Source organism: Solenopsis invicta, chromosome 9 (assembly GCF_016802725.1).
Source record: "Solenopsis invicta isolate M01_SB chromosome 9, UNIL_Sinv_3.0, whole genome shotgun sequence".
NCBI classification, from domain to species: Eukaryota; Metazoa; Arthropoda; class Insecta; order Hymenoptera; family Formicidae; genus Solenopsis; species Solenopsis invicta.
In genome coordinates this window covers 15,280,811-15,300,852 of record NC_052672.1, presented here as the reverse complement: position 1 = coordinate 15,300,852, position 20,042 = coordinate 15,280,811, and the positions used below count along the sequence as shown (strand labels likewise).

The 20,042-nt window shown below is 33.9% G+C and overlaps 1 protein-coding gene and 1 long non-coding RNA gene across 6 annotated transcripts; one reads left to right on the top strand and one right to left on the bottom strand.

Moving 5' to 3' along the window:
* Window positions 1-12,131: 12,131 nt before the first annotated feature.
* LOC105201883 (transcriptional repressor CTCFL) lies at window positions 12,132-19,847 on the bottom strand. 5 transcript variants are annotated; one of them, XM_011170154.3, is made up of 13 exons: window positions 19,060-19,847; window positions 17,721-17,888; window positions 17,416-17,636; window positions 16,955-17,340; window positions 16,629-16,798; window positions 16,282-16,418; window positions 15,902-16,052; window positions 15,480-15,621; window positions 15,092-15,364; window positions 14,856-14,992; window positions 14,504-14,649; window positions 14,155-14,382; window positions 12,132-14,040 (listed from the first exon to the last, which is right to left on the bottom strand). In XM_011170154.3, exons 2-13 carry the CDS (start codon window positions 17,842-17,844, stop codon window positions 13,984-13,986), a joined length of 2,172 nt encoding a protein of 723 aa, XP_011168456.1. In that variant the 5' UTR covers window positions 17,845-17,888; window positions 19,060-19,847; the 3' UTR covers window positions 12,132-13,983. The 5 variants fall into 5 exon arrangements, with proteins under 5 accessions (XP_011168456.1, XP_025989017.1, XP_011168454.1 ...); XM_026133232.2 differs by having other exon boundaries at window positions 14,504-14,625; XM_011170152.3 differs by lacking the exon at window positions 19,060-19,847 and adding an exon at window positions 18,769-18,911.
* LOC113003525 lies at window positions 18,557-20,014 on the top strand. Its single transcript, XR_003268527.2, has 2 exons — window positions 18,557-18,733; window positions 18,913-20,014. It is a non-coding gene; the product is annotated as an uncharacterized LOC113003525 (long non-coding RNA).
* The last annotated feature ends 28 nt before the right edge of the window (window positions 20,015-20,042 follow it).

Sequence of the window (20,042 nt, the reverse complement as noted above, 5' to 3'; positions counted from 1 at the left end):
TGCTTGCGAAAGCATTTTTGCGCTCAAAAAATTGCTCATTATTAAATACATCCTATGTCTATCAATTCTGGAGTCACGATCGTTCCATTTCAAATCGATATTTAATCTACAGCCTTTATTTTCTGTGTTTTACTGTTTTACATACGTAATCACTAATAAACCATAGTAATTCAAGAGTCCTGTTCAAAATCATTAAAAATTTAATATCATTAAAAATATTAATCATAAATTATTAAATCGCTAAATTTTTTTTTATTAAAACAAAAAAATTTTATTTTTCTGAAAAAAAATAAGTTCTATGAAAATAATATAGTTTCTTTTTAAATGGAATAATTCATTAATTAAAATTATTATAAAAAATGTGAAGTATAAGTGTCAAATACTAAGAGAGAATGCAATTCGTTAACTCATTCATTGCGTTTTATTCAATTTTAATACACAACAAGCACTTATCTCGATATAATTCAATGAAATGCTCAAGTGCGTATAGATAGACACAATAAGATCAATTTATCGAGCAGCATATATAAACAGTGAACTTGTGAAAAATTTCAATTCCGCAAATTTACGATTCTCACACTGACAATGAGTCCTCTGAGTTATGGCACTTCGTAATCTCTGTCACATTTGCAAACTCGTCGTATGCTACACACGATGTGCAGGTTTTGCCCACGTTACACTTTATACGTGTTCCGAGTCCACGGCCACGGTACTTACCCCTGGTATAAGGTTACAACGAAAATAACGAAGAAACGTTCGCCGCAGACGTACGGCCGGCCTAACAATTAGGATTTACCGTTTGCCTCGTTCTCGTAACGTAAATCTCTCCGAAAACGCGGAGAAACGGCGCGCAGGCTGTAAAATCGTCTTTATCGAATCTTTCGTAAGCGGTATCCCTTTTCCAGCGCGTCGAAATGGCGCGTCGGACTCGCAGGGTGATTTTAAAGAACATACAACGATATGCGGCTCAAATAAAAATAAGATTTTTCCGTCTTATTTAACACATAACTAGATGCATTACTTTTTTCAATTGTTGATTTAATTTATTTTCTTTTTAAGACATGTGATGATAACTGATGTTAGATCAGATTTAAGTGACAAATGACTATTTAATCTTAAGTTTGCTTAAAACAATTTATATAATTTCTATCAGAGTTTAGAATAAAATACTATTTATAATTTTATGTACCATGTAATATAAACAATATTTGAAAAATTAGAATTAAAAAATTTCAACATGGAAATACAACTATATCAAAATATAGTTTAAATTAAAATACACGTTATATCAAAATATACACGCAACATAAACTATAAGTCAAATTTTATCATAAAATTTAGATAATTTTTAGATTGTCTAAAGTATGTTTTAATTTTATGATTAAATATAAAATGCGACTTTTAAATCAAATCGACAAAATTCAAGATTGACCAGAGATAATGTTCCGTAATAAATTCATTTATTTGATCTTTAGCTATTGTTTAAAATACATAATTTTTGTAGTAGAAAAGAGAGTCAATTATACGCATTCAACGTATGCGTAAAATTATGATGAAAGAATATAAAATTGTATCTTTTTAAATCAGTCATGCTCAGTAGAAATTTACCCGGGTCAAATGCACGACGTAAAAAATAACATTTCCGCAATTTACAGTTGCGGTTGCATCCGGAAAGTCACGCGTGCCAGTTTACTAACGTACTAATGCACTTACGCGTTACCAAGGACTGCATGCGCGGAGAAGCGCGGATAAGTTCTACGTAGTTTTACGCATCCATGAGCCGCGATTATCCGCGGAAACGTCTGTGGCTTAATAAATGAAGGATCAAGACGTGTGTGTCACGTTTACAGTAATCTAAGGTTACTGACATTAAGCTTCATAATTATTGTAATAGAATTGAGCGTGGATTGTACGCACTTGTGTATATTTTATATATTAACAGCAGTTGCAAAGCATTGTCGCGTTATCAAATAAATACTGTCCCTTTTATTTATACACTATAAAAAATTAACATTTATATCAATTAACATTTTATATCAAATCCTTAGTTCTCTTTCTGATGTTATAAAAAAACGTGATTATTTTTATCATGTATTTTCTAGTACCTTTTCTATATACCGGTTTGTTAAAATATCTCTTCCGGAATCGTAACGATCCTGCTGCGTTCTTCCTCAGCGGGAAATTGTCGATATTTCGTCGAGTGGATACTAAATGCCGTGTCTCAACGTGTCAAGCCTCTCGCGGATTTCTACGATCGTTTCTATATCGAAGCAACATTTACGGCACGCGTTTTTTCTTGCTTGCACAGCGATGTAATGCTAAGCCGTCAAGAGCCTGTGTATTCAAAGTCTTCGAAAGCCATTGTCCTCCGTTCATTCCTGCTTGCGAAGCCATCTTCTTCGCTTTCTTTGAACGTCGTACATAGAGCTAAAGTAGACGTACCATTTGCCGCGTGAACGCACGCCAACGATGTCACGACAGGACGAAGAGTAGCTCAATGTTCAAAGAGCAGCGGTAAAAGAGAAAAAAAAGCAAGATGAGAAAAAAATTAGCGGAAGAAACTCACAGCCAATGATTCATTGCAAGAAGAAGGCTGCTGGTCAGCTATTCTGATTCAAGATATGCGTACAAATATTCATATAACACATCAATTAAGTTTCTATAAACTCTATATTGAAAAGGTACTTAATTTATTGGTGGGAAGTGTTAATTTCACTGAAATAAACACTTATTTAAATACAACAAAATATAAAATTTTGTTACTAAACCGTCTAATAAGTAAAATAAGATATATTTTATAGAAGTGTGTGTACTATCATCACAATCAAATTTTGTTATAATCAATATTTTTTATAACAAATATCAAAGAAAATTTCACAAATAAATTTGCTTTAAATATTTCTTTTTTTATTTTTTTTAGTGTAGTATAATTCGAAACTATTATACTTAAAAATCAAATCTGTCAATAGCTGATTCGTAAAAGAAAAATAGAAACATTGAAAAATTAAATCCAATATACTACAATACATATTTTTCCTTCGCCGCACAAAAACACACAAAGAATGTGTTATACAAGAATGCTGCAAATCATCTTTAATTATATTTAGATAAATCCTCGTATCATCTTATATATAGTTTTAAAGGCTCGGGAAAAAACCCGTTTTTTTTTTAATTTTTCCGCGGATTTTTTTGGTTTTTTTCCCAAGGGTAGAAAAATTTATCGGAAAAATTCAAAAAGTATCAAAGTTTTACGACATGATTTCTTAATTTTAGTTCGCTATACTTATTTTTGAATCCGTAGTTTACCATACTTCGTGAGATAGCTCAATTTTCCGTCTTATTACTTTCATACTAATTAAAGTTTTTAAACTTGTATTATAAAAATTAAAAGTATGTAGTCTAAATTCAATGTTCATAAGATAATAGCAGGTCGAGAAAATAATTTGAATTTAAAGTAATTACATTTATAACCAAATATGTAGGAAAAAAATAAACTATAAAACGAGACTAATATTAATGTGATAAAAGACATTAAAAATTAAGTAACATGTCATTTATATAGTAAAAGCAGCAATTTTTTGCAAAAAAGCAATTTTTCCGAAAAAAAAACGGGAATTTTTCCGGTTTTTTTCCAGCGATTTGAAAAAAGCGGTTTTTTTAAAACTATAATCTTATACAAATTTTTAAGAATCACTAAAATTTTCCGTGATATAAACGCTGATATATAGTTTAAAGACGAAGATTTTCTATACTACGGAACTAATCGCGATTTTACGTAGCATAAAACTACAGATCGCTATTGGTACTACACAAGTTGCGTTGTTTATTGATGACGAATGAACTGTAGAACAAGGCACATATTCATCTCAAAACTTCAAGAATAGACATATGTATACATTTTTAAAACAGAAAAAAAATAATTTTCTTTTTACCGCAATCACATGTCCATCATACTTCTAAAGAAAGATTATAACAGTATTGTGGCATAGTTTGATAAAACATGATTAAAATAATTAATAATTATTATTAATTCATAATTATTAACAATTGCGCGTTTTAAATTTAAAAGTTATCAAGATAACGAACTTGTAAAAGTTTAGAAAAGTATCTGACTGTTGATATCTAATTTACTATTAATCAATGAATAATATTTTATTAAGTTTTATGATAAAGTTATTTCTCTTCTCACCTCGGAATCAAAAATATTTGTACTGACCTACAATTGAGTCATACTTTCGGTTTCGTTTCGCCGATTTTACTGAATTTTTACGAACCTGCTACGTGGGCGAAGTGGATTGGCGTGTATGTGTCATAGGATGCAAATCGTGGTGCAATGGGATAAAGCTTAATGTCTTTGTCCTTGCGAATCTCGCTGAACGGCGCCACGCCCTCGTCGCAAATTGGCTTTTGCTTTTTGCCCTCGCAGACACACGCATACACATATAAATACACGTGCAACTATACTAGGCGATAAAGACGTAACGTTGCACTCGATTATGGCGTTGCTCGTGGGTGCGATAATGCTCCATGCACCACACGGGCACGAATTCATTCTGCTTCAACTGAGACGAGAGTATCGCGTCGTTCGGTTCTTATAAGGATTGAAGAAAAAAACACTTGCTACCCTATCTTGAATTTCACGATAATAAATGATGAAACATTGACAGTTTCAATCTTGAATGATCCAATGACAATGTAGAGATTCTTGCTTGATTTTGTTAAGATCGACGCATGAGAGGCTCGAAGAACGCGAAAGAGTAAGTACAAATTTATCGATTTAACTTATAAAAAAAAAAAAAATAAACTCTACAAAGGATGCTATCAAATTGAAACGGCTAAATATGATTAAATGTTAATAACATAATATAATAAATTTACGAAATATGAGTTGCATAATTAGGATAAAAATCAACATTTTTTGCGAAAAATCATACCAAATCTAATTTGCAAAACAATATTTTTTAAAAATGATGAGAAACATTTAAACAGACCATTCAAAAGTAACTACTTTTAATTCTCTCTTTATTCCAAAGAATAAATTCTCAGATTTAATGTCACAATTCTGCTATGTCAATATTTAAAAAATTGTAAAATTCAAAATACAACACATTATATTAATTTGTCTTTAAAATTAAATTTCTTGCATTTTTACTAAAATAGCCACACAATCCATACAATTCATTGAATTATTTCAACATCCCATTTCACATAATAACAGATTTCAAGCGGTGGAATATTAATATAATTTTTTTAGTCATGCTTAAATGCTTATTTTGCGCGTCGCGTTTTCCAAATTTTATTCGCCCGCCATCCGCGAGCCCGTCGAGTAATACGTGAATCGTTGGATCGACCAATTAGTATCCAGAAAATGGATTAATGGTACGTTAATAATTTCTCGCCCTCTCGCAGAATTCGTCGTGCATGCGTTGCCGAATATCCGATCGTCGTTTTCGAGTGGATCAAAATTATTAACCGTTAAACTGACTCACGTAGTACAAGGGTGAAGTTTGAACGTGACGTCACGTCAGTTGTTAGTGAAATGGTCGTCGCAGGCACGGAGTAGATCGACTCCGCGGGAGCTTTCCGCTCGGAAGTGTGATATCGACGATATCGTCGCGATCGGCCCCGTATTTCGATGCTCATCAACAGTATTGTGCGAATTTGCGAATCGGCGACATTGCAGGACGCGTACGACACGAAATTTTCTCGAATTGGAGTCGAATTCATATTCTGCCAACAGCAACAAGGCGGCGGTCATGTCCCTCCTTTCGTCCCCCCGCCAGAGTCGTCGTGCCGCGCGAATTGTCGCGAAGGACGACCTCTAGTTTAACTTTGCGCGTTCGGTGGTACCGTCATCTCGTTTCGGGAATCACGCGTTTCGGAGTGCATAGAGTGGTCGTAAGTACACAAGCGCGGCATAGCAACAGGTGCGACACCGCCGCGAAGTTGGCCGCGCGATTCGCGAGTTTCCTTCTCCGCCATTTTGAATTATCCGTTGCTTCTGATCGCGGCCGGGTGTATCGCGCGGATGTTCACGCGAGCAAGTTTTCCGTCTTCGCGATCGTAGCAGTCGTGCACGATCAACGCCGTGGTGGTGCGATGCCGCGAGTGATAGTGGATGGCGTGGATGTGTGTCGATCGCTAATCGCTACCGTAGCGGTCGTGAGCACAATTCAGAGTGGAGTACCGCGAGTGTTATTGTTTTGGTCAGTGATAACGGCTATCATAATCCTGCCGTAGTGAAACGTGCATGTATGTGAGTGTCAGTGCATCGAGCAGTCTGCGAGGGAGCAACCCGCCGCCCTGGAGCGATAGATGACTGAGAGGAGGTGGTGGCCCGGGGATTGGCATCGGGCAACGGCGGAGCAACCCTGGGTGAGTATCTTCCTCTGGTCGAGGATTAGATCTCCGGTGTGATTTCCGAGCTCAGTCCTCAGACTCGCGCATGCCGTACTCAAGCGGAGCGAAAAGTCATTATTATGACTCGTTGTTTTGCTTGAGTTTTGAACACTTAGTTTCCCGTATAGGATGCATAACATAGTGGGCAGCACAACGAGTTGAGCGACGTACTTTGCAAGGGCAGTGCGGCTCAATGGATAATGACATAACTTATCGATCGGTTGATCGCGCGCATTTTTACCGACGTAACTTATCGATCGTACCGTCATAACTTATCAAGTTGATCGCGCGCATTTTTACCGATTCATAATTGGTAAAATATAAGTATGCCATTACCTACTGAACTTACTGTCCCTGCAAAATTTGTTACGCAATCCCAATTCGTACGCGTAGGGGAAAGTAGGGTTATTGTACGCACTGGGTAATTGTACGCTTCGTGGTTTGGCACCTTCCCGATGAATAGAAATTATATCACGACGATATTTGTAGGCTGAAGGCATTTTTTAAATATATAACCATACGTTATATCATTTAAAAACGTAGTTAATTGAAAAAATAAGAAAAAGTAAAATCATGATTTTTCTTGCGATTTTGGCGTTCAGAAAATAAGGCAATAAGTCCGTATTTTTACTTTAGTCATTTAATTTTGTTATACCTAACAAAAGTACGTTTTTTCCTGCGTTCTTTGAGCTATTGTTTATTAAATTTAATTAAATAGTCATCAAGTAATTGTTTTTTTATCAAATCAAGTTCGCCGTCGACAATTTTACGCATCCATCTTGAAAGGCGTGAGACCACGTGAGATCAACTATAGTGCCACTAGTACAGTGTAGTGCAGTGTAGTGTAGTTAAAAGAATGGGCTATAACCTCATTTTTCCTCCGCGTCCATTTATCCAACCGCACGTACAATTACCCAAGGCCCGAGAAATTTTTTCGTTTAACCACTTGCTTCTTTTTGCTGAATATAGCATTACCAAATAAAAAATTGTTCAATATGACAATACATAATGATAAAAAAATGTTTAAAGTTTCTATTTCTGTACTCGTATCGATTTCAACTTTAAAAATCACTTCACTGCGATAAATTTCCCTTAGGTGCGTGCAATTTACCTACTTTCCCCTACTGCTTAATATCAGGATTGTGCTGTAATATTTCAAGATTACATCTACATGCGTTTTTTATGTAAACAATATGCAATGTTTACATGATCTTTTTCACGTAAATGCAAATATATGTTTGCTTTAGGCAGTGTTTAAAAACATTAGTGATACTATTTCGTCCTTGTTGTTTATCAAACATTAAACAAGGCTAAAATGATATCTTCAGCCTTATAGTTCGTGTGTTATATGTTTTTAATGTTTGGATATATTTATATTTTACAGATTAAATGTTATAACTCCGCTGCTGCGCATCGGACTGCAGGTGAGTCTTCATTATTATTTTTATTGCTGCAAGATGCTGTGAACGCGAATATAAAGTTATCGCTTCGTGCCATCGCATGACTATAGAGACATTTACAATGTATTTAAATAATCACTTGATATAATAGGTCGTAGTACAAGATATTGCAAGTACTACTGTCATTATTGCAATGCGCGTACATCATCATTGCAATATGCAATGCGTTACGGATATTAATTGGTATATACTTACCCGCTCTGAAAGAGTTTCTATAAATTAACAAGGTAACGATGAGAGATCATTGTTCTCAGACAATATCCCATGAAACGCACGTTTCCAACAGCTGACAGTCCCACGTGTCGGCTTTGCATAACATATGTTACGCAACAATTGCGGCACAACATGGTAGATCCGCGGATTGCAGTTGCCATCATTGTCTTGCGTAAAATATCGATCATCATTGCGCGTAACCATTTATTATCGTTTTATTTCATTGTTATATGCCTGCGAGCTCTACCTTTTATTCTTCTCTTTGATATTGCGGCGACAAGCATTTGATTAATTCGATATGACATAACAGTATTTAAAGGCCAAATGCTTCAATGGTATTTTTAAGATTAGATGAATTTACATTTCATTGTGTATACATTGTTATGATCAATAAAACATTGCTCAAAGTTTTGTTGATTTTCTTCAATGTACGTTCAAAAAATGAAATATAGATAAAAACTAGTTTTATAAAAACTAAAAAAGAGAAGCATTTAAATTAAACGATTAATTTAACGTAATAAACGGTCAGATAATTAGTCAAAATTGTAAACAAAATTTAGAAAAAAATGATTAAAGAGAGGCCTTGTTAAGAACAAACTAATTTAAATTATTTATAGTAAAATTTAACAAAGAAGACTTTGGCTTCTTACAGAAGCTTACTTTGTTTGCGATAAAATTTGTACAATAAATATATAATTATAATTAAAAATTATGTCAACAATTTATATTTAATTTCTGCAAAAAGTTGTGTTCAATCTTTGAATCTAAAATTTTAAGTTAGCGGCTGAGACAGTATCTGTTATATACGAGATAATGAACGATTAGCTATGTGAGTTTATAAGTTAGCGACGATAATACTCACTGACCGTCACGCATCATGGATGAAATCATTCACGCGGTCAATTAATGCAATAAATCAACAACATCCTGTAATTAAAATGCATGCTCTAGTAATGCATTAGAAGAGTCCTACATTTGAGTTTGATTTTTATATACTGTGAGAAGAACATTATAAAGTATTTGTTGTTAATGTCATTTATATTATATGTTATGTCATCACATTCTGTAAATTTATTTTTATTCTCATATTACTCTAGATAACTAGATGACTAATAATATATTAATAGAGGTATAAGACAGTTTAGCCATCCAGATCGATGTTAAAAATGGATATTATAATTTTTATACAGCAAAACATAGGGAATATTATCAGAATTTTCATTTAATTTGCAAAATCTTCACATATGCATATGTGAAGATACAGCGGCTCGTTACAAATAAGTAAAATCGTGGGAGGCAAAGAGAGTGCATTTGCGTGGGTCTGTAGCCTGTGCCACGTCCATTTGTCTCTGTGTCTGTTCGTTTGTCGAGTACAGTAGTATGCATGTGCTGTTAGGTCGAGATTATTTCTCTGTGGAAAGAGGGATTACCGTAAATCGTTCTTAATATTATGATCCTTTGACCGGCCGACGCGACGGCGACAGCACGCTTTCACTCTTGATCAAAATATTCGCTATTGTAAAATTTTGAATAAAGTTATAATAAAAACAAAATTAATTTAAAAAAATAAAATTATGATAGATTTTTGATAGAAAATCTTAACGTTTTTATGTCTCAAATATTAGATTGAAAAAGTTGAAGATGCATAAAGAATTCTTAACATTGATTTATTTTTGAAATTCTTGTCAATGGACTAACAAACAAAACATGCATACGTCAAAAATAAATTGCAATTTTTTAATTGCATATAATAGAATTTTAGTGTTCAGAATATATTCTTAGAGCACCAAAAAGTATAAAGTCCACAGATTTACTAAATATATTTATTCCAAAGAAAAATAAGAATTTTAGGATAAGATTTTAAAGTTCAAGGTATAAGGAAAATTTAGCACATTGTAATGAAATGTCAAATGAGATGTCATTATGATGTATTTATTATTAATATAAACATTAAAAAAATCAAGAATTTTTCTGTAACTAAAAACTGAATTGTAAAAGTACAGAAAATACAGTCCTAAATATACGGTTGAGTAAAAATCTACCCAAGTTTTGTTTTATAAAAACAAAGAATATATATATTACACACACACACACACACACACACACACACACACACACACACACACACACACACAGAGGAGGTTTAAATATTTAAAAAATTTTAAATATTTTTTCGTACACAGAACTCTTTGAAAAAGACCAGCACCTCACCTACATATGCGAAAAATTGGCTTTTTCGGAAGTCATTAATTTTTTGTTGATTAAGTAATATCGGAATCGAGCGCAACTTTTTGGAAGGCGCTTTAATATGTTGAGAACAGTAAAAAAAATATTTTTTCGTACACAGAACTCTTCGAAAAAGACCAGCATCTCACCCACATTTGCGAAAAATTGTCTTTTTTGGAAGTTATTAATTTTTTGTTGATTAACTAATATCAAAATCGACCGTAACTCTTCGGAAAACGCTTTAATATGTTGAGAACAGTAGGAAAAATATTTTTTCATACACAGAACTCTTCGAAAAAGACCAGCATCTCACCTACATTTGCGAAAAATTGCCTTTTTCGGAAGTTATTAATTTTTTGTTGATTAAGTAATATCGAAATCGACCGCAACTCTTTAGAAGTCGCTTTAATATGTTGAGAACAATAGGAAAAATATTTTTTCATACACAGAACTCTTCGAAAAAGACCAGCATCTCATCTATATATGCGGAAAATCGGCTTTTTCGAAAGTTATTAATTTTTTGTTGATTAACTAATATCGAAATCGACCGCAACTCTTCGGAATGCGTTTTAATACGTTAAGAACTATTGGAAAATTATTTTTTGGTACACAAAACTCTCGAATATACACGAGCGTCTGACCCATATGCGCGAATATACGATTTTCGCGGAAGATAACAATTTTTTTGTTATTAATAAAATATTGAATCGACCAGAACTTTTCGGAAGGCGTTTAGATACATTCAGAACTGAAGGAAAAATATTTTTTTGTACACGGGACTCTATTATGTAATATTATAAAATAAATATTTTTTAATTTTTTTTTTAATTAAATGAGCTGTGTTAAACGCTAGAACTCTTTCTAGAACTCATCTAGAACTATAGATCTTTTAAAATCCTACAAGAATTGTGTCTGTAAAATGACGCAGGACAAACTGAGACGCTGCGTGAACCTGGCGTCTCACTTTGTCCTATGCGTTTTTTCGCTTTAAAGGCCAGAACTATTTGTTTTATCTATCAGAAACTGTAGAACTATTGAAAATAAACCCAGAACTGTCAATGTTTAGTGAGTTTTCACCAAATGATATGCCAGCTTTACACACACTTACAAATGAAATAAAAAATTTCCTGTTTTTTTTTCTTTTTCTCACAGCTCCAAATTTTTTCTTTTGCAGTTATTTCGATCATTGCACTCAGATACAATGCAATAACTCATTGTAAAATATTCAAAAAAGCACGAGAAAATTAATAATCACAAAATGCAACGAAGCTGTACGCAGTTTGAAGTGACAGCTAAGAGCAGCTAAGAGCCGAATGATTTCGAACAATTCTGAATCAAACCGATTTGCTGGTTGTCCCCTCCTTACCGCTAATCTCAACGGCCCCTCCTGTCCTATCTAACGGTATAAGCTCTATCTACTTTAGTCTATGATATGTATTCATTGAATCATGGGTCACGCAATCCATCGCGTGCTTTAGCGCTTTAAATACGTCCCCAAGCAACGAGACGGAATAGATTATAGGGTTGATGACCAAGGATGCACTTTGCGTGGGGTGTGGTCTTTCCTAATAATACTAATAAGGGAGTCAGATATACGTCGGCAAACGTTACAGTTTATTGACAAACTTGAATAAAAAGTAATATCTACAGAAAAAAACTAAATTACAAATTTAAAAGCTCACAATAAATGTTTGAATCCCATTTTCATAGATATAAATTACACATATGTAACACATCGATTTCAAATATAAAATGTAAAGAAAATTAAAAAAACAGGGAGAGAAATTAAAAAATGCATGAATAAATATGCATGCCGAATGGCTGCAACGAATATATTGTCGACAAGATAATGTTTATTATCGAGAGAAGTTACACCATTTTTTTTTTCTTTGGGATAATGTAAGAAAGTGCAGAATTTTAAGTGCGTATAGTAATTGATCACTAAAATTACAATTGTACAATTCGTGTGTGTAAAAAAAATTGTACATACTTTTTACAATGATCATTTCGCCTACCAGATAAGCGGAATAACTTATTTTATGAGCAACATTGTATGGGCATTGTACGTTAATTATACACTTTTCTTCATTCCAGTGTATTCCTGAAGATACATATGTCATACCGCTTTAATACAGCAATGTTATCGATTTTGTTGAAGAAGTATTATCTTTCCAGTTCATAATAAAAAGGCATGAGCCACGCGATTTTTATAAAAAAAAAAATATATATATATCATTAATTCAACAATTTTGTTTAATGCAACTTATCTTTAAAATGTCAAAATATCAAAGACATTTATTTTTGCAAATATAAAATAAAATCATTTATAACGATTTTATTTCGAGTATCATGCCTTAATTAAATTAAACTGGAAATTCTACATGTGAAGTTGTGATTAAACATTTATATGTATTTAGTAAATATCAAAGATTGCTTATATATATAGTACAAGATGTGAAACAACTTCCGATCGTTTTATAATAGCACTGTTGAAGAACACGAATAATGCTATCATAAAACATTCTAAGATAAGTTTTAATAATTAAATATTCTGTATTTAATATACTATTGCATTATTGTAAAATAATGTAAATATACATAAAAGTTTGCCAAAAAATGTTATACGTAAGATATTTTCTAACGCTGTAAACGAAGATATTTTGATCAAAGACTAAAAAATAATTACATTATCCTCTTTTGTTTAAATGTTATTTTTCTATTACAAATGAACACGTTAAATTTCTTTACGTAATGCACTATAAATATGAAACCAACATATTACAACTTAGTACTCACATCTCTACATTACTTCCCGACCTTTTAACATAAAAAAAATGACCATAGTAAACAATATAAAATACTTTTGATAATTAAATTTATCGCTTCCTTTTTAGTAGTTTTTGTTTATGCTGAAACTTTAAAATAATCGAGATATGAAGTTAAACATTTATTTACATTATAATCTTATTCTTATTAGTTTCAGCTTTATTAACTAATCTTAACTTTTCAAGACTCATGTTAGTTGCACACATCTAGTAAAAGTAACAGGCTTTTACATCAAAGTTATAAATTAACTGTTTAAAAATATTATGCCAAGATAATATATTTTTTATAATTAACATATTTAATCTTATCTAACTTTGTTAATGTCATTATTAAGAAGTTCTCATTGACAGTAACGTAAATCATATTTTACACTATAATTGTACATTTGCTTGATACATTGCTAAACCACAAAACTACAATATTTTCATAAATTATTATGTGTATTATATATAACCTAATGCACTAACGGCAAAAAAAGTTCTTGTACCATGCATGTGAATCACACTGCAGCTCCCTACTAGAGCTATGCAAAGTATTTTTAGATGATAATACACTGCATTCAGTTTTATACACAATATATATATATATATATATATATATATATATATATATATATATATATGTATATGTATATATATGTATATATATGTATATATATAGTTTCCTTGACTTTTTAATAATTTTTTGCTTTAAAAACTAATTATAATAAGATATACAATCTAAATAAGGAAAATTATCAAGTGCGCTTATTGGCTCTTATTGTCTAATTTTCCTTATTTTTTAAAGGATATTACTCTAACACTGGGACAGAAGTGAAACATTGGACTATGATTAGGTACATTTCGTCTTTTACACATTATTACGAAATTGTCTGTAACATGTTTATATTATTACCGCTTTCTTCTTCCTCTTCTTCCTAAAAGAATATATATCATGCATTTATAAAAAGAACTCATATTATTTCTTTTCATGTAATATGAATGTTGATTTAAAAAATAATTTTATATTAAAAATCTAAAGTGTCACTTACCTCATCAAACCCGAAACAGGTTTCCATTTCCTTTTGCAATTTAGGATCATTTTGTGAGTTCTGTGTAGATTTTGATGGAGTACTGGGTTCTATCTTTAGATCATGCATTTCTATGTCTTCCTCATCTACTTCGTCAATTTCGTCTCCTGTTCCTGTTACTATACTATTTTCTTGAGTTAAAGGATCTTGCATTACCAACTCTCCATCCTCATTCGCGACAACAGCCATCTGTTATAAGTAATCACATATTTATAAACAATGGTTTTTGATAATATAATGATAATATATTCAATATTATATAATTTACTTTAATAGATAAATTCTGTAAAGTATTTTATTAAATTTATACCTGATCAGTTCCTTGATTATCAGCTAACTGGATCACTTCTAACACAACATATTGTTGGCCATCGCTGCCTTGAACTGCCATCATGTCATCTTCATCTTCTTCTTCTTCTTCGTCTTCATAACCTTTAAGTTTAGAAGCTAAATCACCTGTTGTTATAACATAACACATGGATATTAGTCAATGATCCATATTTAGATCATATCGTAAGTGTCCCTGTGAATATGAATGATTTCGCATACTATGAAGTAACATAAAGAAATCACATTCATAAATGACACAACGCAGATTCAAAATTGATTGTGATTTCTTTAAAATTTCTTATAATTTTTAGATTTACAGTTTTGTATTTTACCTGTCATTACTTCAACACGTTGGCCATCAATAATTTGAATCTTTTTCTGTCTGCCGATTTTAAGAGCTTGCTGTTTTTCTTGCAGAGATGATTCCGGATCGTGAACAGCCATATGACGAATAAGATTACCTTTATGTCTGCGCAATATAAAAATTTTATATTAAGAAAAATTATACTAATAAGTTGGTATTTAATATGTTATCAATAGTTTCAAATGATCAATTACGTATACACACCTAAATGCTCTTTCACACTCGGGACATTGATGTGTTTTTTCTTGTGGCGGTGGAGGAACATAAGAGGGATTATGATAGAGATTGCAATGCCGTTTGAGTAACTGTTTTTGTCTAAATGATTGAAAGCAGTGATCACATTGATACGGCTTTTGATCAGTATGAATAAGCATATGACTTTCCAAATGACGTGCCGATATAGATGCATACGGACATAGATCGCACTTGTAACATTTCTCTCCTTCATGAGTTTTGCTATGTAACTTGTAGCTATATCTGAAATGTAACATATGTATTAAAAATAGAGTTTGTTTAAATGTATGCGTTATAATATTTGTATTTAATACGTTTGTGTCAACAACGCAATATCTCTTAGAAATTTTTCATGTACCTGTCCGGGAATGTTTTTCCACAACGTTTGCATTTTAGTGGTTTATCAGAAGTATGTAACTTTTGCACATGAATTCTAAGATCCGTTTTTCTGCCACATGTAGCTGGGCATAATTCACATTGAAATACTGGTTTATCGCCTACTACAATTTGAGAAAGTAAATTTGTTATTGAGATAAAATGAATACTTGATCTCTTTATACATGAGTAACGTAAGTTATAAAATAGCATGCACACACAATCTATGTTATATTTCTATATATATTTGTAACAAGCACTATCATTTACAAATGTCACACAATCATATATGCAAATTATATCATATTATAAATTATAAATAACGCTTTCTTAGTAAATTTGTTATTATTTTATTTTGAAACTTTTCGAAAAAAATTATTATATATTCTTGACTATATAACTTACCATTATGTATTAATTTATGCGCTTTCAAACTATTGGATTGAGTAAATCTGGCTTGACAAAAATCACATTCATATGGTTTTTCTCCAGTGTGTATGCGAAGATGGCGTTTCAGTTTAAATGTATCAGGACTTGCATATGTACAATGTGGACACTGCAAAAATAATTAAATATTGTATTTATTTAGTTATTGACACAGAATTATAAAACTATATTCTAAAAAAAGGAATCACTTAATAGACTTTCAGTTTTTTATATGTTTGTGTTTTTTATGTGTATTTATGCAACTTATTCTTTATAAATACATGAGACAAATAGCATATCTATATAAAGTTTTTACATGTGTGATGAACTTAATTAAGAAAAAACATGATAATGTATACCTGATAAGGTCGTTCGCCTGTGTGGCATCTAATATGTCTTTTCAGTTTTGACAGCTCAACAGATGCATAATCGCACTCATGACATTTATGTGGTTTTTCATGGGTATGTCTATATCGAACATGTCTTACAAGTTCACCTGTAAGCAAACATATAAAAATAGGAATTATATATACATATAATATGACGTTAACTTGGCAAAATTTAGAAAATACTGTTAATGTAAAAAATATTTTATACAAAATAAGATAATTTTGAATCTTGGAAAATATATTTCATATTTTTTTACATTTATTTCATGTAATTCAATGTATATGTGAGCAGAAAAAATCAACATCATATTACATACCAGAAGTTGTAAATGCACTCTCGCAATATTTGCAATGATGAGGCTTGGTCCCAGTATGAGTGTTAACATGATTCTGAAGCGAGGCCAGAGTTTTAAACCCTCGCTCACAAACACTACATTTATGTGGTCTTTCTTCTGAATGCGATTTCATATGCCGTGATAAAAGATATCTGTTACATAAATGAATAGTTCATTATTTTTCTAATTTAACATGCCACTTCTTTACATACGCGATAATAAAAATAAATTCAAAAATAAATTAAATTGTGATATAATACATATATAAAGAGCATGGAAAAGTAATAATGCATGCTAAAAAGTAATACCGTTTTGGGCTGGTATAATTGCAATAATTGCACATATGAGCTTGCGTCACGGTTTGAGATTTCTTTGGGAGGAACTTAATGATTTTAGTCTTGTCATCTTCCGCCTCAGATTCCACTGGCGCTTCATTGTCTTCATTATCTTGAAAGTCGTATACAGTGAGATCTTGTTCACCTTCTGCTTCTTCTTCCTCAGCTGCAGCTGCTGCCGCTACTGTCGTTGCTTCATCTTCCACAGGTTTACTCTCTTTCTCTTCAGTCTCAGGTTGCTGAACTATTAAAACATAACTTACTTCTCCAGGATTTGTGTCAGATGGTACAATTGTGACAGTTTGATATGCATCGCCAGAATTAATTACAACTTGATTGTTGTCACCGTTGACTTGTGCCTAAAATTTATATTCATAATTACACATGTTTTTTGTTTTGTAAATTTATAGTTGTTGACTATTAGCACTACTTACATCCTCATCGCCCTCGGCATTTTCAAGTTCTTCAATCTCTTGATACTCATCTTGAGCTGTCTCGTCTTCATTTTGTACATCAGTCTCTTCCACTTCTTGTATCTGTACTTGTGTCATTACAGGTGGTTCATCACTATTTGCCTGGTAATAATACTGACCAGACTGATCGACAAAGTATGTCCCACCCTCTTCTCCACCAGATAAGCCCTCCACTTGTTGTACTATAAATAATAAAATATATATAAAATATTGCTCAGGGTAATAGACATGTTTATATAAAAACCACTGTAAGAGATGGTACTAACATTGCACATGTTGTAATTCACCTTGTCCTCCCTCTATCTCTTTATTAAACGTTTCCAAGTAAGTTTGTATTTCGGTGACAGATTCTTGTCCCTCTTCCAATTTTATAGCTGCTACGTTACTCATGATTGAATCATGTAGCTCAAACAATGGCAACTATGTTCATTAATCTAAAACATAAATACATACATATATTACATATCCAGATAACTTGGAAATATATGATTGAGCTATCATTACAGATATATTCTCCAATATCAATCCAATAACACTCTCACGTCAACAATTCTAAAAATAAGTGTAAACTGTGTTAAGTATGCACTATATAAACGAAATGCACATTTTCCTTCATACACGCCCTATTCCCGTTTATAAGACGAAACATACAGCGATTAACTAAGATTTTCAGGACAAAGCAACAATATCCTAGTTTAGTTTTCTATTTTTCATCAGTCCGCGATCTCGAAAGCAAACTTAAAAAGTTGCGAGTCTACATGGCGAGGAAGAGGGAGGGGGCCACAAAAGCGAGCCCGGAAAATAAAGCGTTCTGACCGTCGTCAGGAGCGAAAACATGTTTGTGGGTCAGGATGCGAGTCGCCGTTCCTCCCGGTGCCTCGCTCGAGGGTACGACGAGATCGAGTGCTCGACGGCGGGCATCGCCGCGGTCGAATTAGAGGAAAAGAATCGATAATGCGACGGGGAAGAGCGAGCCGTGCCGTCGCGCCGAGGGCACGGCGGCGCTCGGCGAGCGAAGACAAGCATCCCGAGGTTGTCGGCGTCGCCCGCGACGGCGGGGCGCTCGCTTCTCGGCGTCTCTCGGCGCGCGCGACGATCAAGGGGGCAACGTGCGCCGCGGCGACGGCAGCGGAGCGCCGCCATACGACGACGCGGCCAGCGGCGCTGGAGGAGGCACCGACGTAGTACGACGCCATGGGAAAGCGAGGGAAGCGAAGCCGAGCGCGCCATGACGGGCGACGCCAGCGAGGCGAGGCGAGACAAGGCGAGAAAGGAACGGGTGAGCAACACGGTGGTGGTGATGCGGGCGGGTACCTGGGGCAACACCGTATTTCGCGGACTCTCGTAACACACGACGGGGCCCCACGAGGTCGCGCATTCTGTCGGGGAGCTTTTAAGACAAACGCGGGTGCGCTTTCGCTTTCAGGACACAGGGGGCATTAACGACAAAAATTTCAGAAAATTATCACCGTCGGCGCTGTCATCAATATGGAGGACACCGTGCGACGATGCCGCCGTGCTGTTGCGCCGCGTGCCGTCAGGAACCGAGGAATAGTCTGGCACGGCCCGAGACCGTCCGCCCGTTCGAATATCGTGGAAACTTACCGAACGCCGACGTAGGGTACACGACTGTGAATGCTAGCCAAGCCGATGAGTCGATACCAAGCCACCAAATATACACGTAAACCCACGATCGTCGCGTGAGGGCGTTGTATAAGAGCAAATATGGCCGATCGAACTACGAAGGTTCAAATGCTGCGCGTTGGCAGCTGCGCACTGGCACGTCACGCGTCACGCTCGCGTGTTTATATGCCGCTTGCTCGATCGTCGTTTCGGCTCGTCCAGGCATCTTCCGGACGACGCGACGCTAACCTTCCGTCAACATTCCAGATGTCCCGAACTCTTGAACTGCAATTATTGCAATTTCATTCGAACAAATTTGCATAAATGCGCGATGTAAATGAGAAAATCGATCCGTCGAGTGCGAGGGATAGTAGTGTCACCGCGATGCTTTTATTGAAGACGTAATCGTTATTTATTTTTTTTATTTTTTTTTTATATAATTGATTTAATTTTTTTTTTTTTTTAGATATTTTTAATACGAAGGTACGTCTTCTAAGTAGGCTTTTGTTGCATCCGGTTTCTCTACACGCGTAACTGTACGCAAGTCGATATGGCAGCCAATCAACTTTCCGCTTTTTCCGGAATGGCAGATATGTAGTAAAAGGCGATTGGCCATCGCATTCGCTTCTTATTGTAAAAGATTGATTGGTTGATTTTTCTACGCGTTCGCATTGTGCGAGCCTGTCTTTTCGAGGACGAACTTTAAAATTGATTTAATCAACAGGAATTCAAGCGAAACACAGACTACCATCAATTCGCGTACTTGGTCGCAAATTCTTTTCTATTATTCTAAATTTGTCATCAGTAGATTGCCTGAGATTAACGTCAAGCTTCATATGAACGCAATTGATGCCAATTTTGTTGTAAATGTTATTGTTATTATTGAATATAATTACAATGGAAAATAAATAAAATGACAGAAGTCTTTGAGATTAAACTCGCAATTGTATATCATATATTTTTCA

What these genes read in the sequence shown, in the direction of transcription:
- LOC105201883 (XM_011170154.3), bottom strand. Translation starts at nt 17,844, where the DNA reads ATGAGTAACGTAGCAGCTATAAAATTGGAAGAGGGACAAGAATCTGTC. An exon ending in GGAAAAACATTCCCGGACAG is followed by an intron (nt 15,365 to 15,479) that starts GTACATGAAAAA and finishes GTTACATTTCAG; the next exon opens with ATATAGCTACAAGTTACATA. An exon ending in ATAATCAAGGAACTGATCAG is followed by an intron (nt 14,383 to 14,503) that starts GTATAAATTTAA and finishes TACTTATAACAG; the next exon opens with ATGGCTGTTGTCGCGAATGA.